General features: G+C 44.0%; 2 protein-coding genes across 4 annotated transcripts; both read right to left on the bottom strand.

The window, feature by feature from the left end:
* Positions 1–662: 662 nt before the first annotated feature.
* LOC115141745 (DCN1-like protein 5) lies at positions 663–12,368 on the bottom strand. 3 transcript variants are annotated; one of them, XM_029680910.2, is made up of 11 exons: positions 12,261–12,281; positions 10,158–10,228; positions 9,912–9,954; positions 9,716–9,818; positions 8,041–8,132; positions 5,327–5,397; positions 5,114–5,205; positions 3,335–3,443; positions 3,071–3,175; positions 1,268–1,370; positions 663–1,169 (listed from the first exon to the last, which is right to left on the bottom strand). In XM_029680910.2, exons 4-11 carry the CDS (start codon positions 9,784–9,786, stop codon positions 1,111–1,113), a joined length of 702 nt encoding a protein of 233 aa, XP_029536770.1. In that variant the 5' UTR covers positions 9,787–9,818; positions 9,912–9,954; positions 10,158–10,228; positions 12,261–12,281; the 3' UTR covers positions 663–1,110. The 3 variants fall into 3 exon arrangements, with proteins under 3 accessions (XP_029536770.1, XP_029536768.1, XP_029536769.1); XM_029680908.2 differs by lacking the exon at positions 9,912–9,954 and having other exon boundaries at positions 12,261–12,368; XM_029680909.2 differs by lacking the exon at positions 9,912–9,954 and having other exon boundaries at positions 1,268–1,367; positions 12,261–12,368.
* Positions 12,369–12,916: 548 nt separating this feature from the next.
* LOC115141744 (cullin-5-like) lies at positions 12,917–22,651 on the bottom strand. Its single transcript, XM_029680906.2, has 19 exons — positions 22,593–22,651; positions 21,572–21,681; positions 21,387–21,486; positions 20,983–21,159; positions 20,700–20,841; positions 20,407–20,552; positions 20,211–20,291; positions 20,006–20,099; positions 19,775–19,905; positions 19,398–19,505; positions 19,084–19,148; positions 18,611–18,743; positions 18,250–18,381; positions 18,023–18,146; positions 17,658–17,833; positions 17,323–17,484; positions 17,073–17,191; positions 16,471–16,594; positions 12,917–16,266 (listed from the first exon to the last, which is right to left on the bottom strand). The coding sequence occupies exons 1-19, from the start codon at positions 22,614–22,616 to the stop codon at positions 16,072–16,074; spliced, it is 2,343 nt and encodes a 780-aa protein (XP_029536766.1). The 5' UTR covers positions 22,617–22,651; the 3' UTR covers positions 12,917–16,071.
* Positions 22,652–22,685: the final 34 nt, after the last annotated feature.

Genomic DNA, 22,685 nt, shown 5'->3' with positions numbered 1-22,685 from the left:
CTGTGGGAATCATTGGAGTCAACATGGGTCAGCATCCCTGTGGAACGCTTTCAACCCCGTACAGTCAATTTGTCGTGGCATCTAGGCTGTTCTGAGGGCAAAACAGGGTGCAGCTCAATATTAGGAAGGTGTTCCTAATGCTTTTTACACTCCGTGTATATTTCCATACTGAGGTTGGAATAATACTGTGAAATTGTGAAAATTATGATGCCCTTTAAGTGTAAGAGCTGTTTGCAAAGACTGCCTGAAATTTCAGCCTGTCTTGGTGGGATGGAGTTTTGGCCTGTCTGGTGACATCATCAGGCAGTAAATTTGTTAATAGACCAATAAGATAGAGTTCCAAATCTCTCTGCCAATAACATTTCGTTTTCCCCTCCCCACTCCGACAGTCCTAGCAGAAATCTTGCTTGAATAATCGCTATTTGCTAAGTTATTTGTTTCTTTTTTATCATTTTAATTTAAAACAATCACAGTAAGATACTTAATTGTTACCCTGAATTCATTTGATATCGACATAAAAACGGCTGCGTTGGACCTTTAACGAAGGCCATGTTTGACATTTTGATCCACCAGACCGTAAGACAAAAGTATCTGGTAAATTCATTTGGTAGAACCAATCACAGCCCAGTATATTTGGTTGTAGCGAGGAGGTTAGAAGCAGGTTTGGTACAATTCCATTCTTTATTCTTGTTCTGAAGACACTATAAACAAGGTAAGACTCAAATGAATGGAAAAAAAATGTTAAATGAAACAGAAAAATTCCCCAGTCGATCTTAACAACACTGGCTAGAGAACTGTGGCCACAGATGCAATACATATGAAAAATAGTTCATCTTTAGTTATTTTCTTCTTGTTGAACTTGTTTAAATTAACACTGAAAAAGTCTCTTCAGAGAGAAATTCACTGTTTGTCCCACGAAGCACAGAGGCCATCACTGGAAGTGTGTGTGCGCTCCGTGACACTGTACGCGTGTGTGTGTGCACAGTCCATGAAAGGTGTGTGTGCCGTTTCTGTATATTTCAAATGGAGGCAGAACATCCTCATGTGTGCTTCTCTCTCGCTTTCCTGCTCCCTCTTTCTCCTCTTCTGCGGTTTGGCGAGTGTCCTCCCCTATAGTGCTGCCAGCCGAGCTTTCTGGCACTCCACAAACTCATCCAATAACACTGGCCCTGCAGAGAGAGAGTAGTGTTAGCGTGAGGGACTGTGTATGTATGGGTTTTAGTGTGTGTGTATGTTTTTTAGTGTGTGGTTTAGTGTGTGTACTCACAGGCTCCATCCTCGTCATAGTTACTGAGGTCTGTGCTGACTGTACGACTAAACTCTAAGACGTTATACCACTGGTCCTTATTCATCACCTTGTACTTGGACTGCTACAGGGGACGAGAGATAAGCGAGGGGGTGGAGGAAGAGTGTAGAAAAGCAGGGAGGGAGGAGGACAGCGAGAGAAGAGAAGGAGATTGATATTTGGAGCGAGTCAATGCAGGAACCACACAGCTGTGTTCGACTCATCCCTGACCGCTGGCTACGTCCCTTCCGTCTTCAAGAGAGCGAGAGTTGCACCCCTTCTGAAAAAACCTACACTCGATCCCTCCGATGTCAACAACTACAGACCAGTATCCCTTCTTTCTTTTCTCTCCAAAACTCTTGAACGTGCCGTCCTTGGCCAGCTCTCCCGCTATCTCTCTCAGAATGACCTTCTTGATCCAAATCAGTCAGGTTTCAAGACTAGTCATTCAACTGAGACTGCTCTTCTCTGTATCACGGAGGCGCTCCGCACTGCTAAAGCTAACTCTCTCTCCTCTGCTCTCATCCTTCTAGACCTATCGGCTGCCTTCGATACTGTGAACCATCAGATCCTCCTCTCCACCCTCTCCGAGTTGGGCATCTCCGGCGCGGCCCACGCTTGGCGTCCTACCTGACAGGTCGCTCCTACCAGGTGGCGTGGCGAGAATCCGTCTCCACACCACGTGCTCTCACCACTGGTGTCCCCCAGGGCTCTGTTCTAGGCCCTCTCCTATTCTCGCTATACACCAAGTCACTTGGCTCTGTCATAACCTCACATGGTCTCTCCTATCATTGCTATGCAGACGACACACAATTAATCTTCTCCTTTCCCCCTTCTGATGACCAGGTGGCGAATCGCATCTCTGCATGTCTGGCAGACATATCCGTGTGGATGACGGATCACCACCTCAAGCTGAACCTCGGCAAGACGGAACTGCTCTTCCTCCCGGGAAGGACTGCCCGTTCCATGATCTCGCCATCACGGTTGACAACTCCATTGTGTCCTCCTCCCAGAGCGCTAAGAACCTTGGCGTGATCCTGGACAACACCCTGTCGTTCTCAACTAACATCAAGGTGGTGGCCCGTTCCTGTAGGTTCATGCTCTACAACATCCGCAGAGTACGACCCTGCCTCACACAGGAAGCGGCGCAGGTCCTAATCCAGGCACTTGTCATCTCCCGTCTGGATTACTGCAACTCGCTGTTGGCTGGGCTCCTGCCTGTGCCATTAAACCCTACAACTCATCCAGAACGCCGCAGCCCGTCTGGTGTTCAACCTTCCCAAGTTCTCTCACGTCACCCCGCTCCTCCGCTCCCTCCACTGGCTTCCAGTTGAAGCTCGCATCCGCTAAAGACCATGGTGCTTGCCTACGGAGCTGTGAGGGGAACGGCACCTCAGTACCTCCAGGCTCTGATCAGGCCCTACACCCAAACAAGGGCACTGCGTTCATCCACCTCTGGCCTGCTCGCCTCCCTACCACTGAGGAAGTACAGTTCCCGCTCAGCCCAGTCAAAACTGTTCGCTGCTCTGGCCCCCCAATGGTGGAACAAACTCCCTCACGACGCCAGGACAGCGGAGTCAATCACCACCTTCCGGAGACACCTGAAACCCCACCTCTTTAAGGAATACCTAGGATAGGATAAAGTAATCCCTCTCACCCCCTCCCCTGAAAAGATTTAGATGCACTACTGTTCCACTGGAGGTCATAAGGTGAATGCACCAATTTGTAAGTCGCTCTGGATAAGAGCGTCTGCTAAATGACTTAAATGTAATGTAAATGTGTTACCTCCAGAAACTGGTTGAAGACGGGGAACAGTGGCCATGTTCTCCCCAGTAGCAACGCTAGCATGGACTTAGCTGTGTCCATGTCCAGACTCCTCTGGTCCTTATCCTGGGGGAGAGAAGGGGAAGAAGAGCAGAAGGAGAGGCAGATGGAGAGTTAAGAGAGATGTTAAAGAGGGAGAGATAATGTAAGTACATCTGCCATCCAGACCCTCTCCTCAGGAAGTCAAACCATTTCCTGACTATGGACCAGTGATAGAGGACTCACTCTGGCAAAGTCGAAGGCGTATCTGTAGATGTTTTTAAAGATGATTGTGTCGTTGAGCTGATTGCGCAGGTAGTCCAGTTTCCCCTGTAACCTCTCTATGCAGTCACACCTATAGAGGAGGAGGGTGGGGTCACAAACAAACACGGTTTCCCAGTCACACCTATAGAGGAGGAGGGTGGGTCACAAACAAACACGGTTTCCCAGTCACACCTATAGAGGAGGAGGGTGGGTCACAAACAAACACGGTTTCCCAGTCACACCTATAGAGGAGGAGGGTGGGGTCACAAACAAACACGGTTTCCCAGTCACACCTATAGAGGAGGAGGGTGGGGTCACAAACACACACGGTTTCCCAGTCACACCTATAGAGGAGGAGGGTGGGGTCACTAACACACACGGTTTCCCAGTCACACCTATAGAGGAGGAGGGGGGGTCACAAACACACACGGTTTCCCAGTCACACCTATAGAGGAGGAGGGTGGGGTCACAAACAAACACGGTTTCCCAGTCACACCTATAGAGGAGGAGGGTGGGGTCACTAACACACACGGTTTCCCAGTCACACCTATAGAGGAGGAGGGTGGGGTCACTAACACACACGGTTTCCCAGTCACACCTATAGAGGAGGAGGGGGGGTCACAAACACACACGGTTTCCCAGTCACACCTATAGAGGAGGAGGGTGGGGTCACTAACACACACGGTTTCCCAGTCACACCTATAGAGGAGGAGGGTGGGGTCACTAACACACACGGTTTCCCAGTCACACCTATAGAGGAGGAGGGGGGGTCACAAACACACACGGTTTCCCAGTCACACCTATAGAGGAGGAGGGTGGGGTCACAAACAAACACGGTTTCCCAGTCACACCTATAGAGGAGGAGGGTGGGGTCACTAACACACACGGTTTCCCAGTCACACCTATAGAGGAGGAAGGTGGGGTCACTAACACACACGGTTTCCCAGTCACACCTATAGAATCAGAAGCGTCAGAAACAGACACGGTTTCCCAGTCACACCTATAGAATCAGAAGCGTCAGAAACAGACACGGTTTCCCAGTCACACCTATAGAGGAGGAGGGTGGGGTCACTAACACACACGGTTTCCCAGTCACACCTATAGAGGAGGAGGGTGGGGTCACTAACACACACGGTTTCCCAGTCACACCTATAGAGGAGGAGGGGGGGGACACTAACACACACGGTTTCCCAGTCACACCTATAGAGGAGGAGGGGGGGGGGTCACTAACACACACGGTTTCCCAGTCACACCTATAGAATCAGAAGCATCAGGAACAGACACGGTTTCCCAGTCACACCTATAGAGGAGGAGGGTGGGGTCACAAACAAACACGGTTTCCCAGTCACACCTATAGAATCAGAAGCGGTTTCCCAGTCACACCTATAGAATCAGAAGCGGTTTCCCAGTCACACCTATAGAATCAGAAGCGGTTTCCCAGTCACACCTATAGAATCAGAAGCGGTTTCCCAGTCACACCTATAGAATCAGAAGCGGTTTCCCAGTCACACCTATAGAATCAGAAGCGGTTTCCCAGTCACACCTATAGAATCAGAAGCGGTTTCCCAGTCACACCTATAGAATCAGAAGCGGTTTCCCAGTCACACCTATAGAATCATAAGCGGTTTCCCAGTCACACCTATAGAATCAGAAGCGGTTTCCCAGTCACACCTATAGAATCAGAAGCGGTTTCCCAGTCACACCTATAGAATCAGAAGCGCCAGAAACAGACATGCGATGTGGTAAATCAAGGTTACTCACTGTAGTAAAGTCATTCCCTTAAGCCACTCCTCCTTAGTGAAAAATCCCATATTTGGTGCTTCTAGTTTCCAGGCTAAAACTAACATGATTATCTGAAAAAGAGAGAGGGACAGAGAGAGGGGGGGGGGAAGAGGGGGGGAAGAGAGAGAATATGCATCATAATTATCAACGATGGATGATGAGTGGGTGAAGAGAAAAAAGAGGAAGACTAACGTTTTCTGGTTCCACACCAATGTCTTCACAGAACTTCTCCATCCCCTCTGGACCCAACACCTCATCTGGACCTGGCACACACACACGGGAAACATGCACAAAACACACATAGAATGGTATAAATGACTCAATACTTAGTGACCAATAATCAACTTGAGCTTTCCTTGTGACTTAAAGAGTTCTAATCAGAGTGTGTATCAACAGTTAATACAGCAACCTATGACCATCATGATATGACATAGTGCCTTCAGAAAGTATTCACACCCCCTTGACTTTTTCCACATTTTGTTGTGATACAGCCTAGTTTTAAAATTGAAACAGATTGCGTCATCGGCTTACACACAATATCAAAGTGGAATTACATTTTTTTTTTTAAATGTTTACAAATGAATGAAAAATTAAAAACCAAAATCTGAAATATCTTGAGTCATTAAGTATTCAATCCCTTTGTTATGGCAAGCCTAAAGTTCAGGAGTAAACATGTGCTTAAGGCAATAATAGTGTTTAACATGATTTTTTAATGACTACCTCATCTCTGTACCTCACGCATACAATTATCTGTAAGGTCTCTCAGTCGAACAGTGAATTTTAAACAGATTCAACCACAAAGACCAAGGACGTTTTTCAATGCCTCACAAAGAAGGACACCTATGGGTAGATGGTTAAAAATGAACAAACACAGACATTTAATATCCCCTTGAGAATGGTGAAGTTATTAATTACACTTTGGGTGGTGTATCAATACACCCAGTCACTCAAAGCTACAGGCATCCTTCCCAACTCAGTTGCCGGAGAGGAAGGAAGCCGCTCAGGGATTTCACCATGGTGACTTTAAAACTGTTACAGAGTTTAATGACTGTGATAGGAGAAATGGATAAACAACATTGTAGTTACTCCACAATACTAACAAATGGCAGAGTAAAAACAAGGAAGTCTGAACAGAATAAAAAATATTCCAAAACATGCCCCCTGTTTGCAATAAGATACTAGAATAAAATTTAAAAGAATTTGGCAAAGAAATAAACTTTATGTCCTAAATACAAAGCATGATGTGCATGATGTTTGGGGGCAAATCCAACAACACATCACTGAGTACCACTCTTCATATTTTCAAGCATGGTGGTGGCTGCATCATGTTATGAGTATGCTTGTCATCGGCAAGGATTAGGGAGTTATTTTTAGGATAAAATAAAACGGAATAGAGCTAAGCACAGGCAAAATCCTACAGGAAAATCTGGTTCAGTCTGCTTTCCAACAAACACAGAGACAAATTCACCTTTCAGCAGGACAATAACCTAAAACACAAGACCAAATATACTCCGGACTTGCTTACCAAGATGCCATTGAATGTCGAGTGGCCTAGTTACAGTTTTGACTTAAATTGGCTTAATCTATGGCAAGACTTGAAAATGCTGTCTAGTTATGATCAACAACAAACTTGACAAGAGTTTGAAGAATTTCAAAAATAATAATGTGCAAATACTGTACAATCCAGGTGTGCAAAGCTCTTAGAGACTTACCAGAAAGACTTATAGCCAATTTTCCTCTACTGTAAGAATTATCATCAAATCAACGCAATATTATCCCCTTTCAATGCAACATACTGAAACAAACTACAGATTCTATTGCATTGACAGTCATGACTCTACACAGACCGGTGCAGCATAACCAATCAGAGCTTCAGTTTTCCTATATGCAAATAGTCCATTGCCATATATGGATCTGTGCCATTCACTTTGAACTGGACTGTGTTTAGAGCATGAGTGGTCACAAGTAGATGTGCTTGTTTTGAGATCAAAGCAAAAGCTGCATGTAGCCAGTTATGTACATTTGTTCATATTCTTTGCTAGTAAGTAAGTTATTAGCTCAGTTATAGCTCATTTCTAGTCAGTAATGGGGGAGTGGTTTCATCCTACAAGAGCACAAAACAGGTGCATTTCTAGCCATCTTTGAAATGCCAGTCAGGTACATAGCTTTTTTCTGTCTTTAAGGGGCAATTTGAGAGTCTTGAATAAGCTAAGTAACCAATAGGCAGAGGGTAGCATCATTTGTCTCAATTCTCTGTAATATTGGTAAGGGAATAACAATGCATTTTATTTTGTAAAGTGATTTCTTGCATCAAACACCACAACATGTTCAGCCACCTTGTCTGAAGGACAAGTGGATAAACAGGTTAGTGTCAATCCATAAATGTTTTTTTCAAAAGTCTCATAGAATGTAGGCCTACATTGAACACCACACATTGGCTGCTACTGTAGGCTGAATACATTTTGGGATACATTTTCTCTATTGTTTGTTATGGTAGGCCACTCTTCTAGACCTACATTATGATCAAATAGCCACAGTAGCCTACTAGGCCACTGTTATAACCTTAAAGCGGGTACAGCCTCAGTGTTCACAGTAAACGCACCACCCGCCACAAGTTGCACAGAATTTTCACAATATTCAAGTTTGTGCTCAGCAGACCAGAAATTTGCTCAGTGCTGAAAAATAATTGTGGGAACATTGCCCAGAGCTGTAATCACTACCAAAGGTGTACATGTACTGACTCAGGGGTGTGAATACTTATGTAAATGAGATATTTCTGTGTTTTATTTTCAGTAAATTTGCTAATATTTCTAAAAAGATGCATTCACTTTGTCATTATGGGATATTGTGTGTAAATGGGTGAGAAATAAGTCAAGGGGTATGGATACTTTCTGAAGGCACTGTACCTGTGTACTCGTAGAACCAGGCCAGACATTTCTTATTGGAGAACTGGTCCTCTGGGCTGATCAACCGGCCTGGAGCCTGGGGTCTGCAGAAACTACAACATACAGGATAGAACACAGTCAGAAACGACAAGGCGGGATAGAACACAGTCAGAAACTACAACGCGGGTCAGAACACAGTGAGAAACTACAACATACAGGATAGAACATAGTCAGAAACTACAACATACAGGATAGAACACAGTCAGAAACGACAAGGCGGGATAGAACACAGTGAGAAACTACAACATACAGGATAGAACACAGTCAGAAACTACAATGCGGTTCAGAACACAGTGAGAAACTACAACATACAGGATAGAACACAGTCAGAAACTACAATGCGGTTCAGAACACAGTGAGAAACTACAACATACAGGATAGAACACAGTCAGAAACGACAAGGCGGGATAGAACACCGTCAGAAACGACAAGGCGGGATAGAACACAGTCAGAAACGACAAGGCTGGATAGAACACAGTCAGAAACGACAAAATACAGGATAGAACACAGTCAGAAACGACAACATACAGGATAGAACACAGTCAGAAACTACAACATACAGGATAGAACACAGTCAGAAACGACAAGGCGGGATAGAACACAGTCAGAAACTACAACGCGGGTCAGAACAGTCAGAAACTACAACGCGGGTCAGAACACAGTCAGAAACTACAAGGCGGGTCAGAACACAGTCAGAAACTACAAGGCGGGTCAGAACACAGTCAGAAACTACAAGGCGGGTCAGAACACAGTCAGAAACTACAAGGCGGGTCAGAACACAATCAGAAACTACAACGCGGGTCAGAACACAGTCAGAAACTACAACGCGGATCAGAAGACAGTGAGAAACTACAACGCGGGTCAGAAGACAGTGAGAAACTACAACGTGGGATAGAACACGGTCAGAAACTACAACACGGGATAGAACACAGTCAGAAACGACAACACGGGATAGAACACAGTCAGAAACTACAACGCGGGATAGAGAACAGTCAGAAACTACAACACGGGATAGAACACAGTCAGAAACTACAACACGGGATAGAACACAGTCAGAAACTACAACGCGGGATAGAGAACACAGTCAGAAACTACAACACGGGATAGAACACAGTCAGAAACTACAACGCGGGATAGAGAACACAGTCAGAAACTACAACGCGGGATAGAACATGGTCACTCAACAGACTCAGACAAATGCATTAGAGGAGTTCTCAGGATATTCAGTGTCACACACACTCCTCCCCCTCTACTTTCCTGTGGACTGACTGAGGTCTGTGTTGCATAAGGGGACAAATATGTGCTGAGTGTTGAGTTCTTTTAGTCAAGCAGCCAGGCTCACTGCACAGAGCAAAGCCAGCAAGCAGCAGCTGCAACACACACGGTGGAATGGGTGAAGAGGAGGGTTGGGTGAGGCAGAGTTCCACTACAGCTCTAAATACAGCAGTATCTGTGGGGCGGGGGGATATCAATCATCCAATAGTGGAGGATGGTGGGAAAAGTGGTGAGGTGAGGAGCAGAAGAGGTGGGTGAGGAGAAGGAGGGTAGTATTGGTAGGTGAGGGGTGGTGAGGAGAAGGAGGATAGGGGTGGTGATTGAGGAGCAGGGGTGACGGGTAGTGGGTAGTGTTCCTCACCAGGTGATTTTACACTTCCTGAGTCCCGGGTCATCTGACCCTGAAGACTTCCTCTTCTTCTTCACAGGCATCGCGGAGTCACCACACGGGTTAACTAGCTGGGCTGGGTCCACACACACACTGAATGTCATCTCACCCAGCCGAAAGCCATACCATAAACAGTATACTATTTACAGATAGTATATAGGAGAAGTACCTATGTATTTCTGGTCTCCTTGTCCATTCAAATCTATAAGATTCTATAATAAAAACACAGTTCACAGTGAGACTTGATGTGATGAACTACATAGTACAATAACATTATAAAGCATACATAAAGACAAGACGGTATGGTCACATCACATAGCTAATCAACTCTTAGAATGCCCCCGCTCTGGCAGTGGCTCAACTAGCTATAGTACTGGGCCATCCCAAAAGTTCACTCATGAGTCTGTTAACTTACAAATCTGTCCAGCGTATGTGATATTGTCTGTAGATCTGCCTCGCCAGCCAGTCCGAACACTGTGTACTATCCTACAGCAAGAGAGAGAGTGAGGGAGAGGGGAAATGACATATTAGCTAATATACTGGCAAGCTATCTTTGTCTTGTGTAAGTGGTTTTCGCGGTTGTGTGCCAGACAAGGCGTAAACCACAGATCAGATAACTCCCATGTTTAATGTTAGCCAATTGGCTATATATTGAAGCAGCTAGCTAGCCTAAACAAACAGATATCATTCAATGTGGACCTTAGCCCATTCAATAGACAGTAGCTGCAGTGGTGTAGTGCTGCCTGGAGAAGTGGTTATACTCTCATTTTCTGTGTTTCTGTACAATGTAGGCCTACAGTACAGTACATGTGATGTCAGTTTGAAAACCAAATGGACAAAAATCCAATATAATTCTGCCAGGTAGGATTACTTTGCAGTCAACATTAAATTGGGAAGGCCTTAGGAAATATTAATTCAAACAGCGCATGATGACTGAATTTGCAAAGATTCAACCAAGACTAGACAAAACTTTTTCAATACCTGCTTTGCATACCCATTGTTTCCCGGCTACCATTATTTTGTGAGCTGTTCCATGTAACCAATTGAGAGGCACGCTCTTGCTGAAACTAGGCTGTGTGTGGCGTGCATGTGAATACACTGAGTGTACAAAACATTAAGAACTCTTTCCATGACCGACCAAGTGAATCCAGGTGAAGGATATTAATTCTTACTGATGTCACTTGTTAAATCCACTTCAATCCGTGTAGATGAAGGGGAAAAGAGAGGTTAAACAATGATTTTTAAGCCTTGAGACAATTCAGACATGGATTGTGTATGTGCGCCATTCAGAGGATGAATTGGCAAGACAACATATTTAAGTGCCTTTGAATGGGGTATTATAGTTGGTTCCAGGCTCACAGGTTTGTTGTCAAGAACTTGTAGGGTCCATGCCCCGACGAATTGAGGTTGTTCTGACAGGGGGTTGACACATCAATGATCGCTACTCTACTAGCTAGCTAACCAGTTAACGTACATAGAACTACAACAAATAACGATATTCATCGACACACATGCAGGAGTTTCTCGCAATTGTTGTCGTAGGTGCTAGCTAACGTTAAACACTGGTCCGAATAACTGCGTCACCGTAAGGAAGAACGGAGAGAAACATTCATAAACCCACTGTACCTGGTAACTAGCTAGATAGCTTGTCTAAATATTAACTATAGTACAATGCCAAAGTACGGAAGAACGGTTGTTATCAAAACCAATTAAAAAATATACAAGATCTCGTATGACAGGTCTAGCATGAGTACTAACGTTAACTGGCAATGTTAACTGCGATTGCGAAGCCAAAGCAAAGGCTAACCATATGCATTGATGTTCCAAATCAAATTATATTCATCCCATGACCCGAATACAACTGGTGTAACATTACAGCCAAATGCTTGCTTACAAACCATCCCAACAATGCAGGTTTTAAAATGTCACATTAATTTACCAGATGAACGTTATTTGGCAATCAATTAACGTTAACTAACTAGCTAACGTTAAGTGAAACAAGCAATATAATCTCGATCTGGCTAAATCTATACATGTAATTAATCAACCACAAAAGTGACTAACGTTATGTGTATAAAGAGCACAACAATACACACGACTGGGGCTTTGCTTTTTTGTAGTTATCAACAAGATTAAGACATAGCTAGCCAGAGTTAGCTAAAAATGTAAGCTAATTAGCTCGCTAACTAGCCAACTAACGCGGGTAGCTAACATCCAGCTAAACAGTTCGCAGGTTATTTCTGTCATGATGTTCAAAAGCCAACAGAGCCGAATACGTCGGACCATCTAGATAGAATACATGGGGTACAGAGATCAGTTGAATTCGACCAAAACAATGGAAACAATTAGCTGGAATGTTAACTAGCAACGTTAGCGAAGTTAGTTTCTCAACAGAACTTGAAGTCAGAAAATTAGCCGTTGTTGGCTAGCTAAATATTTGCCACAGGTTTACGTCAGTTCATCCACCTGTTACAACACCTTTTTGGATATTATAATTATGTGAATATTTTATGCAAACCTTGAATTCCAAGAGTTGTATTTCTTTTTATGCGAGTAGATCATGTACTTTCACGGTTGATCACTTCCCAAGTGGTAAAAGCAAACTGCTTTCTTCCGGGGAAACAGAGAGCTATGGAACGTACCACCTGATTTCAAGGGGTGCGCGATTGAGTCGTACTAGCTATGAAAATAAATCACATTACAGGTCGAATTATTCGAAAATACATTTTACCGTGTTTGATTTAAAATATCGAAAGAAATATAGCTACGGGTTATTACTCAGGCTCCCGAGTCGCGCGGTGGTGTAAGACACTGCATCTCAGTGCAAGAGGCGTCACTGCAGTACCTGGTTCGAATCCAGGCAGCATCACACCCGGCCGTGATTGGGAGTCCCACAGGGTGGCGCACAATTGGCCCAGCGTCGTCCAGATTTGGCGTCATTGTAAATAAGAATTTGTTCTTAACTTACTTTCCTAGTTAACAAATATATATTATGAATAAATAAAATGCCAATAACAGATGATCTTCTGTGCCATAAAGTGTCAGACCTCTTGGAAGAGGCAATGACATGTTAACATACAGGAAGGCTACTATCAAAGTACACAGAGGAAGAAGCACATGTTCATCTGTCTATAGAAATCATCAGAAGACAAAGGGAACCAAGAGCAGCGGAGATGACTCTATTTACAGTACAGTTTTTATTAGCCAGGAAATAAATTATATTTTTTAAAAAGCAGAGTCATGAACAAAACAAAAAAATAATGCAGCACATCAAAGAAGTTGAGCCCAAAAGCCAGAATACTCCCATTCAAACAATATACAGCATTATATATATGTTTTTTTCAAAGTAGGGACACACATTCATCTGGTAATGTTATGATCAATAAAACCTAGGTACTCCAGATATGCAAGTATGGAAGGAGAGGAAGAGATAGATGGGTAATCATAAGACATGCATCTACCATCATCACAACCACACTTAAAACTGAAGCAAGATGTCAGTCTAGTCTCTTGACACAATAAGACCTGCTCTACCTGACATTTCTGTGCAGAGAGAAAAACATGAATTATTACAACAAAAGTTGAGTTTATGTCCTAGTTTAATACTGTTCATTTGTTGTTACTCATAAAGTAGCAAAAATTGTCATCTTAAAACATTGTTGAACATGGCTAAAATCCAGAGAAGTGCTAAGTTTATCAGAATGAGTTACATTAAGTACATTACATTACTCTGATAACATATCTTAAGAAGAATGCACTAATTGTAAGTCACTCTGGATAAGAGTGTCTGCTAAATTACTAAACTATAATAACACTTTGCCAACGTTCCAAATGACACCTTATATAGTACAGTACTTTTGACCAGAGCCATATTGGCCCTGGTCAAACAGTAGTACACTAAATAGGAAATAGGGTGGCATTTGAGACACTCTTCTTCTCCAGGTTGTTTTGATGCAACAACTACAGCAGTGATGCATAACCATTAACGTCAGATACCAGGGAAGGAAGACATGAAAAACAACAATGGTACTAAAACCAGTCTACCTGCTGGACACAATGTCATTCAGTGGACGATATAACTGCATAAACTGTCAATGATGATTTTAACACACACTTTTTATTCACAAAGCGCTGATATCCTTCAGAGTAACTGTTCAAAAGTTGAACTAGTCAGTCTGTTGAGAAATGTAACTAGCTCATGTGGAGAGCCTCTTATTGCCAACAGTTTACAGGTAGTAGAAGAGTTATCCACACATTACATCATCTGATAGAACAATGAACTATTTTGGCAATAATCAGTATGTGTGTATGTGTGTTTCTCATAGGTGTACACTGTAGAACAGTGGACTATACAGTACTGGGTAGATATGTAGTGTGTATGAATGAAACATGGTAGGATGAAGTAAAGCCATGGCATCATGCCCAAACAATTCATAACTGCTAAATCCCAAGTAATGTTTCCCTCGTCTGACAATCACTTTGTCTTGAGGTGTCTAAATTGATTCCAATGTGGTTGCATTCAATTCAGTGAGAGAAAAGAGGAAATTGCTACCTAGCCAGCATCCCAAATAGCACCATATTCCCTACATAGTGCACAACTTTTCAGTAGAGGGCTATGGATCCTGGTCAAAACTAGTGCACTATATAGGGAATAGGGGGCACAATTTAATTTCCCACACTATAACATTATCCCAATGTCAATAGCAAAACTCAAACAAAAAAAAAAGAGTCAAAGAGGGATAGTGTTATTAAGTCATCTCATACATTTCATCATGTAACATTAATAAGTGGCTATGTACACCTAGTATCCCGCTACAGACCGGACCTATTTATCAAACACTCGCATACAATCTCATACAAACAAACCACATTGATACAAATTAAATAAATAAACAAGTCAACAACACACGGCCCCAACACTTTTCTAGTTCTTCCATCCTCACCCCACTCATATACTGCAACACACAATCTTCTGTAAAAAGTGGTGGGTAGGGTACATTAATAGCAACACTGCAATGCCATTTCTTTAGCAACATAACCTCTCACCACAGGAAGTGCTCCAGCAGTTGGGGCTCTCTAGATATTGCACTGGAGGGATTCTACTATTCTATATATAAAAGGAGAATATAAACTATTTTTTCCTATATAGGAAACAAATGACTTTTCCCTTTATAGGGAATTTAAAACTACTTTTTGCCCCCAAAAGTATTTATTTATATTTTCTAAATATAGGCAAGTCAATTAAGAACAAATTCTTATTTACAATGACAGCCTAGGAACAGTGGGTTAACTGCCTTGTTCAGGGGCAGAACGACAGATTTTTACCTTGTCAGCTCGGGGATTTGATCCGGCAACCTTTTGGTTACTGGCCCAGCTTGCTAACCACTAGGCTACCTGCCACCCTAATACAGGGAATATGGTGACATTTGGGAAGAAACCTGGGTCATGAACAGTCATGACACCCACTCATGGTCTGACAACAATACACCTGTCATATCATGCACTGGCTATGGATGGGGGAGAAAGAAGAGGAGAGGTACAGGAGAATCCAAGATCGCTAGAGAGCTTTGTGACTTCAATCGATCGAATGGACGACGCTGTGCAGCATTTACAAACGATACACACAACAGTTCACAAAAATAAAGATGAGCATTGAGAAGGAGAATGAAAGTGATATATAAAACCATTCAGACACACTGACCTACAAGGTAGGAAACAGAAAAGTGATGGTCTCGTTTGTTCTCACCCTGCGACTGGCTGATACGTAAGGAGCCATGACCTCTGAGGGATGTGGCAGTTGGGGGGGTGGAGCTGGAGGGAAAAGTGACACACACACACGTGTGACGGGACCTCAGATGATTGCAAGACTTCTAAGGAGCAGCAAGCTGTCAAGGTGCAGACATACACACACAGTACATTTGGCAAAATACACTCCTCTCAATGTCCACTCCATAATGATATAGACTACTAGTCCATTAGGCCTCCTGTCTGTCTGTCTCTGTGCGGACTGCGTAAGGAGGGTAAGGCAGGGAGAGTTTGTTTATTTAATTATGTCTCTACTGTGATACTGAGACTGTCAGTCAGCCCCACTGTCCTCCTCCTCCTGGCCCCCGGGTGGCGCCACAGTCTGAAGACTACACCATCTATCTCATACAACTAACTGGCCTGCCCCTTCCCTCCCCCCTCCGGCCACAGAGAGACTTCCTCTTCTGAAACAACCACTGCTCCCTCCCTCCTCTTCCTGTGTTTCCTCTTCCTCCTGCAGCAGTGAGGATCCAGCCAGGTCAAGCAGTAGGTAGGTAGGTGGTTCCAGTCCAGGTAAGTGGGTTCTATGCCATGTAGATAAAGGTGTTGATGTCAGTCTCGTCCCGTTTGATGTATTTGTGTTCGATGAGCCACTCGATCTGTTCCTTGATCATCTTTTTCTGGGGCAGGAACATGTTCTTAAGGATCTCTACCAGCTCTGTCTGTAGCTGGGCGTTACTGATCCTCTTCCTCATCTTCATAATCTGGATGATGGCCTCCTGGAGAGAGGTGGGTTAAACAACGTACAGCATTATATCTTTACTCAATGTTGCGCCACACATTCAACTGGTATTGTTATGATTTTCACTCTAGGCTTGCAGGGTGGAAGGTAGTAGTGCGCCATTTAAGTCTTTGGGGGGGGGGGGGGGGGGGTGCTGAAACTACAGGTTCCTCAAGTTGTACCTTTAAACTTGTAACATTACCTGGGTTCTTAATATTCTCAGCTGGACAATGCCCTCGTTCTCCTCCTCTCTCATTCGCTCCGTGGTCAGCTGCAATCGACCAATCAGATTAATCTTGCCTCTTTTCTGGACCTTGGAGTTTTTACTAAGAAACAGAGACTAAAGAACTCAATATCCCATCAGAAATCACACCTGAAACTGCTCCGCAACAGTCCATCCCATCCAGGTCTTCAGTAGGAAACCATGACAATATAGCTTTCATCAACATTCAAACTTCTCCAAAATGAATGATGAGTTAGAATACATACAGTTAGTTTCATTAACTAAAGAGAACATGAATCAACATGGTAAACCAACAGCGGTTGCAGTGAGGTGCAATTAAGGTAGCAAAACTCTCCCATCTTTCCCAAAATCCCAGGTTTTCCAGAAATTCCAGAGATTCCTGGAATCAGGTTGGAAAAAGAAGGAAAATCTGGAATGCTTCAATAAGTAATTTTTTGAAAACGTGGGAATTTGTGGCAAGTTACCAGAATGTTGTAATGCTAATTACATTCAATGCCTTTATTTAGCTCTGGGGGCTAACACATTGTTGTGGGTTCAAAGCTAGTGTTGTCGCTACGTACATGAGAGAAAAGTCCTGGTTGATGAAGAACAGGGTGCTGTCAGTGAAGTCTTTAGGGGAGGAGACTGAAGGCTCATAGGACAAAACCTGTCTCTTCAGCTTAGGGAATGCTACCAGAGACTAGAGACAGAGAAGAGAGAGCAGAGAGGGAAAGAAAGAGGTCATTTGTTTGTTCTCTCAGGCTCTTCTTTGTGTATGAACTGCATTTATATTGGCATGAGTGCCAATCCCAGAGAGTGTGTGTGTGTTACCCAGAGTGTGCGTCGTAGCTCAGCATCAGGCAGCTCGGTAGCCAATTTAAGGTTCTCAAAGCTGATTCGCTCCCGCGGCCGCTGGTTCCAGGCGAATAGGACAGCCAGCTGAAAGGTTGTGACCTCAAGGTCATAATGACCCATTTCATTCTTGAAGGTGATCTAAACATACATGCACGCACACAGGCATACACCCCCCACACACACACAGGGAGAGGAGGGAGATTAGTATTCCGTTGGACATGAGGTGATAGTAGTTTTTCCACGGATTATATTTCTGAGTGTGTGTGCACTTTGTCTGTCTCTATCTCTCTGTGTCTGTATCTCCCACTCACAATGCCATTGGACATGAGGTGGTGCCAGTGTAGTTTCCTCCCGCTGTGGTTCCTCTTGTAGAAGTCTTCTACCTCTGGGATCAGATCCTCCAGCTCAGTAGGCAGAGATACAAAAACCTTCTCACTGCTCCTCGACCACGCCCCCGCATTCAGGATCTTTATATTCACACTGTCAGCTGGAGAGAGAGACAGAGAGAAGGGGGGAGACAGAGAGAGGAAGGAGAGAGAGAAACAGAGAGACAGAGAGTATTAGTGCATTACTATGGTACACCAGCAGGAAGAGTATGGAGGCAGTGGTTAATAATCACACAAGCTCAAGCCATAGGTCTGTGTGTTTGTTACCTCGTAGAGCAAGTGTGCATTACCTGGTAGAGCCAGCTTGTTGTGTTTGTGCATCTCCTTGAAGACCTGGTTGAGATCATCCGATACTTTAATGTCCTGGAACATCCTGGCCAGCTTATTCACATAGTCTGCAGGCATCCCCACCTCCTACAAACAGACACGACCCAGGGGAAAAAAACACAATCAAAAGGGGGTATAGAGAGAGCGAGAGAGCGAGCGAGAGAGAGAGAGAGACTGTGTGTGTTTTTACCCTGAGCCACTCCACCATGTTCTCTTCTATCTCGCTGTCAGCTGAGATGTCCAGGATCAGTCTTCTGGTCAGGTGGGCTTTATGGTACCTCATAAACACATCCTTATTCTGAACATACTTCAACACCAGCAACTAGAGAGAGAAGGGAGGGAGGGAGAGAGAGAAAACACATCCTTATTCTGAACATAATTCAACACCAACAGCTAGAAGAGTTCAGGATTAACAGGATAGAAGACTACGGCTGCATCCTAATTCTACACCTTCTCGTCATGGATTTCACAACAGCCAATGTTTACACCAATCCAAGACTAAGTGTTTGAGAATGGGGGCTCATTCTACAGTACTAGGGTAGAGTCTTCACCACTTCTTTGAGTTTGAGTTCTATCTCCTCTGAGGTGAGTTTCTTGCTCAGGGTGGTTTTCCTCAGCAGCATGTCACAGTAGTTAGCTAGCAGCTCTGGACACTTCGACTCTGGCTGGGTTTTCAGACCTACCCTGTAGAGAGACACACATATGAATAGTACACATAGAAATCTAATTACTAAAACAGGCATCTACATTCAAGTCTATGGATGCATCCCGATTCTTCACCCTTTCTCCGAAGTCTACACTTGCACACTTTCTTGCGTGAATTTGACAATAATGGAAACTACCTCCAGCCAATTGTTACACAAATCATATGCTTTTAAATCCATGATGGGGAGTGTGAAAATGCACCCTAAGGAAAAGGGTAAAGAATCAGGATGCAGCTAAAGTTTCGTGATGGGTGGACCAGCAGCCATACTAACCCATAACCAAGGAATAAATATAAACATAAAACCCAGGTTTGTCTTACCCTTTCTGTTTGAGGGGCAGCTCCAGTTTAAAGATGGTGGCATCGTTCACTACAGCTTTGTAGGCCTGGAGAGAAACACAGAACTGTCAAACCTCCCGCTCTCCACTTTTTTTTTCTCCTCCTCCGCCCACCCCCACCCCCCTTTTCTCTCCATCTGCTCCATTCACCCCCTTTTCTCTCATCTCCCTTTTTTCTCCTCCGTCCATCCCTTCTCCTCCCCATCCCCCCTTTCTCTCTGCTCCTCCATTCAGTCTTCTCCAATCACCCCATTTTCTCTCACTGTGTGTGTGTGTGTGTGTGTGTGTGTGTGTTACCTTGTCTCTGGCAGTGAGGAATCGAGGGTCGTCCTGAAAAGCCTCCTTCACCAGTTTACTGAAACGGTTAAACAACATCAGCAGCTGCTCCACGTACTTCTCAGAGTCCTACACACACAGGAATAAGAAGAAAAACATACAGATATACTAGCTGATTTTGAGTGTGTACATGTTTTACTATACTATATTTTACTAGTACCAGAAGTCCTCACAAGAATAGTAACCAACTCAAATTCAGAGAAGTGAGGACATTTTAGGCATATCAGTTAGGATTAGAATTAGGGTTAAGGAAAATAGGATTTTGAATGGGAATCAATTGTTGGTCTGCAAAAAGTCCTCACAAGTATAGTAAGACAGATCTGTGTGTGTGTACATACAGAAGTGATAGTCTCTGCAGCAGCCACCATATCAGCCAGCCCAGCGTTCATGATGTGATCCTCCAGATCTTTCAGCATGGGCTCTATCCCACTAGGAACCTTATCCATCAGGGAAAACATCAGGTGGAGCTCTGCAGGGTGAAGGACATTAACGTCACACAAAGAAGGACCCTCCTCTACAACCGGTCCCAAGGCTGGTGGGTAAAAGTAGTACTGTAACGTGTTACTCACTGTCTGTCTCGTTGCGTTTGATCATGCCGGGACATTCGGCCAGGATGGTTTCTTTAAACGACGTCACCAGAGCGTTCACACAACATTCCATCAGCTGGAAAGAGACATTAGAGACTGACATTGATCTACCTCATCATCTGTTGACTGTGAATATGAGTTAAAACCAGTCTATACAGACTCATGGGTAAACAGTCTGTTTACTCACTGCTTGGACAGAGTTACATTCACGACGAGTCTCGAGGTATCGAACTGCCCTCTTCTCCTCTTCCCTTAGCTTTGTGTCTGCCTGCAAGACACACACGATCAGTGAATGTATACACACCCACTAAGAAATTGTCACAACAACAACACACGGACACGCACTCTCTCCAACACACACAGAGAGAGAGAGCAGTCCTTACATATTTCATGTAGTTCTGGACTCCATTCTGCTGTAGGTATGATGGGGCCTGTGTTCTGTAAAACCTCTCAGTTGAGTCCAGGTAGGCCTTCTCAAAGTTATCTCTGTAGATCTGGAGCTTGTCTTCAGGGTTAGAGCACAGGTTGACTATACACACACACACACACACACACACACACACACACACACACACACACACACACACACACACACACACACACACACACACACACACACAGTCAACATACCATACTTCACAAAAACTTGCCATATAAAAGTGTGTGTATGTCCTACCGTATGATTCTCGTACTCCTATAACCAGCTGGGAGTCAAAAGCCTCTCCCAGCCTCTCAGCGTGAACCAGCTTCATAGCACTGTCCTGAAGACGGCTTTTTATGTTGGAGAAGATCGACTCGTTCCATGTGTCCAACATCAACTAGAAGAGAAGCCGATGGGTATAGATAGAGGAAAAGAGAGAGTGTAAGTAAGCAGGATGAGACAATTGACACATGCTATCAAAAAGAAGAGCATTGTCCATCTCTCCCCTCTCTCTTCCTCCTTTCCCCACTCTCATCACCTTGCGTACGATGCTGTCCTCAACGTTAGACTTCTTGTTGCTGCCCTGCTTCCCCATCAGTGTGATCTCCAGCTGACAGAACGGTTTGGGCAGGATGTCACACTGTGTGAAGAACTTTCGCCACTCCACAATGTAGGCCTTCAGTAACGCTGTGTCATCCTGATGACTCAACACACGCTGCCATGGAAACACAGGTCAGAGGTATGTTGCATAGGTAGAGGTCAGGAGTTTAAGGGTAGCCTCTTGCCTGCAACTGTCATCACTGTACTGGAAAGCGGTGTGTGTGTGTGTGTGTGTGTGTGTGTGTGTACGCAAGCATGTGTGTGTGAACAGCACATTCCAAACTCAAATGTGATTTCACACCTTACCAAAATCCTTCCCCTGTAACCCACATTCCCACTTACATTCTGAGCTTGTTTGATGAAGTCTAGGATGTCTTCTTTGAGCGCCTGGTGGATCTTAGCTGGGCCCTTATCATCCCACAGACACACAGCATGGACGTCTCTGCAACACACAGTAATAAGCATAGGGTTTTTGTGTGTGTCTGTTTTGCAGTTTGGTGTAGTGTGATGCAGTGTGTGTGTCTTACGAGAAGAGGTCAAACCACTGCTGCTTGGTGACAGCCTCCTGTCTCAGTAGCTTGAGAACGATGGGCCTCATCAGGTCCCACTTGTCCTCAAACTGCAAGGAGCCTTTATTCTGAAGACAGATGATACTACTGTTACTACTCAGGGTCGTATTCATTAGTGCACATTGTCGAAAATGTTTTGCAACAGAAAATGAAGTGTTTATTTTTGGACAATTTCAAGTAGACACACCTGTTTGCTTCTGTCTCGTGCCATATGAGTATGACCATGTACTCACTACTCTCCACCACACTACCCAGTACCTAAAACAATTCATTTTGGATAGCGCCAGAGAACGAACACAGTTCATACTTACTAACCCATTACTCAGTAACTTGCTACTGCCTGACGCTGTTCAGAATGAACGCATGTTAAATAGTAATTTTTATAATTCTATTATTTTAAAACATAACGTTACAATGATCCAGTTCGCTAAAATAAAACCTGCTTCAACTAAAACATTAGCTACAGACTACATTGTCAACAGTGTAGTTGCACCCAACTCTGATAAATCTGTAACAGTCAAGACTGTAATATGTAGTTAGTTAGCTAGCTAGTAACACTAACGTTATTGTGCTGGAGAGCTGTCAAACGGAACTAATGTTAGCTTGCCAATTCAGCTGATTGTTCCACCCCTTGGACAAGCCTGCTGCATATTCTCTTACAGTTTGATGTGGACAGATACTACAATGAACTGTGTATGATATTACTGACAAACTGTCAATTTAAAATACGAAATGTTATGCCGGTGACAACTCAATTGCACGTTAGCCAGATGGCTGGCTAGCTAGTCTTAGCATCCCATGCTAGCTAACTAGCAAGAAATACTGTTTCCTTCAGTGCAAAAATAAAAGCTGACAAACAGTGTCCGTTGTTTTGTTTTTTTTACTCCTTCATTAACTTATATACATCCAGACTATGGTCATCGGGGCGCATAATTAAATCTTCAAATCCGGGTAAAATGCTGACGTGAGAGGCTCTTACCTTTAACAAATTCGACGTCGCCATGTTTCCTCTAATTTGTGCCCTCCTCGCGCAATCTCGCGAGTGTGTGGTTGGAGGGGATTAGGTCATGGA

Source organism: Oncorhynchus nerka, linkage group LG14 (genome assembly GCF_034236695.1).
Source record: "Oncorhynchus nerka isolate Pitt River linkage group LG14, Oner_Uvic_2.0, whole genome shotgun sequence".
Lineage (NCBI taxonomy): Eukaryota > Metazoa > Chordata > Actinopteri > Salmoniformes > Salmonidae > Oncorhynchus > Oncorhynchus nerka.
Note: the sequence above shows the minus strand (reverse complement) of the source record. Positions and strands in the feature narration are given on the sequence as shown.

Excerpts from the sequence above, each read along its gene's own strand:
- LOC115141745 (XM_029680908.2), bottom strand. The coding sequence starts at position 12,304 with ATGATCTACTCGCATAAAAAGAAATACAACTCTTGGAATTCAAG. Across the intron at positions 8,133-9,715 it reads AGGAAGTGTAAAATCACCTG|TTTCTGCAGACCCCAGGCTC; the intron begins GTGAGGAACACT and ends TGTATGTTGTAG. Across the intron at positions 5,206-5,326 it reads TTGGTGTGGAACCAGAAAAC|ATAATCATGTTAGTTTTAGC; the intron begins GTTAGTCTTCCT and ends TCTCTTTTTCAG.
- LOC115141744 (XM_029680906.2), bottom strand. The coding sequence starts at position 22,616 with ATGGCGACGTCGAATTTGTTAAAG. Across the intron at positions 20,842-20,982 it reads AGGACAGCATCGTACGCAAG|TTGATGTTGGACACATGGAA; the intron begins GTGATGAGAGTG and ends CTTCTCTTCTAG. Across the intron at positions 20,100-20,210 it reads AATGTAACTCTGTCCAAGCA|CTGATGGAATGTTGTGTGAA; the intron begins GTGAGTAAACAG and ends GTCTCTTTCCAG.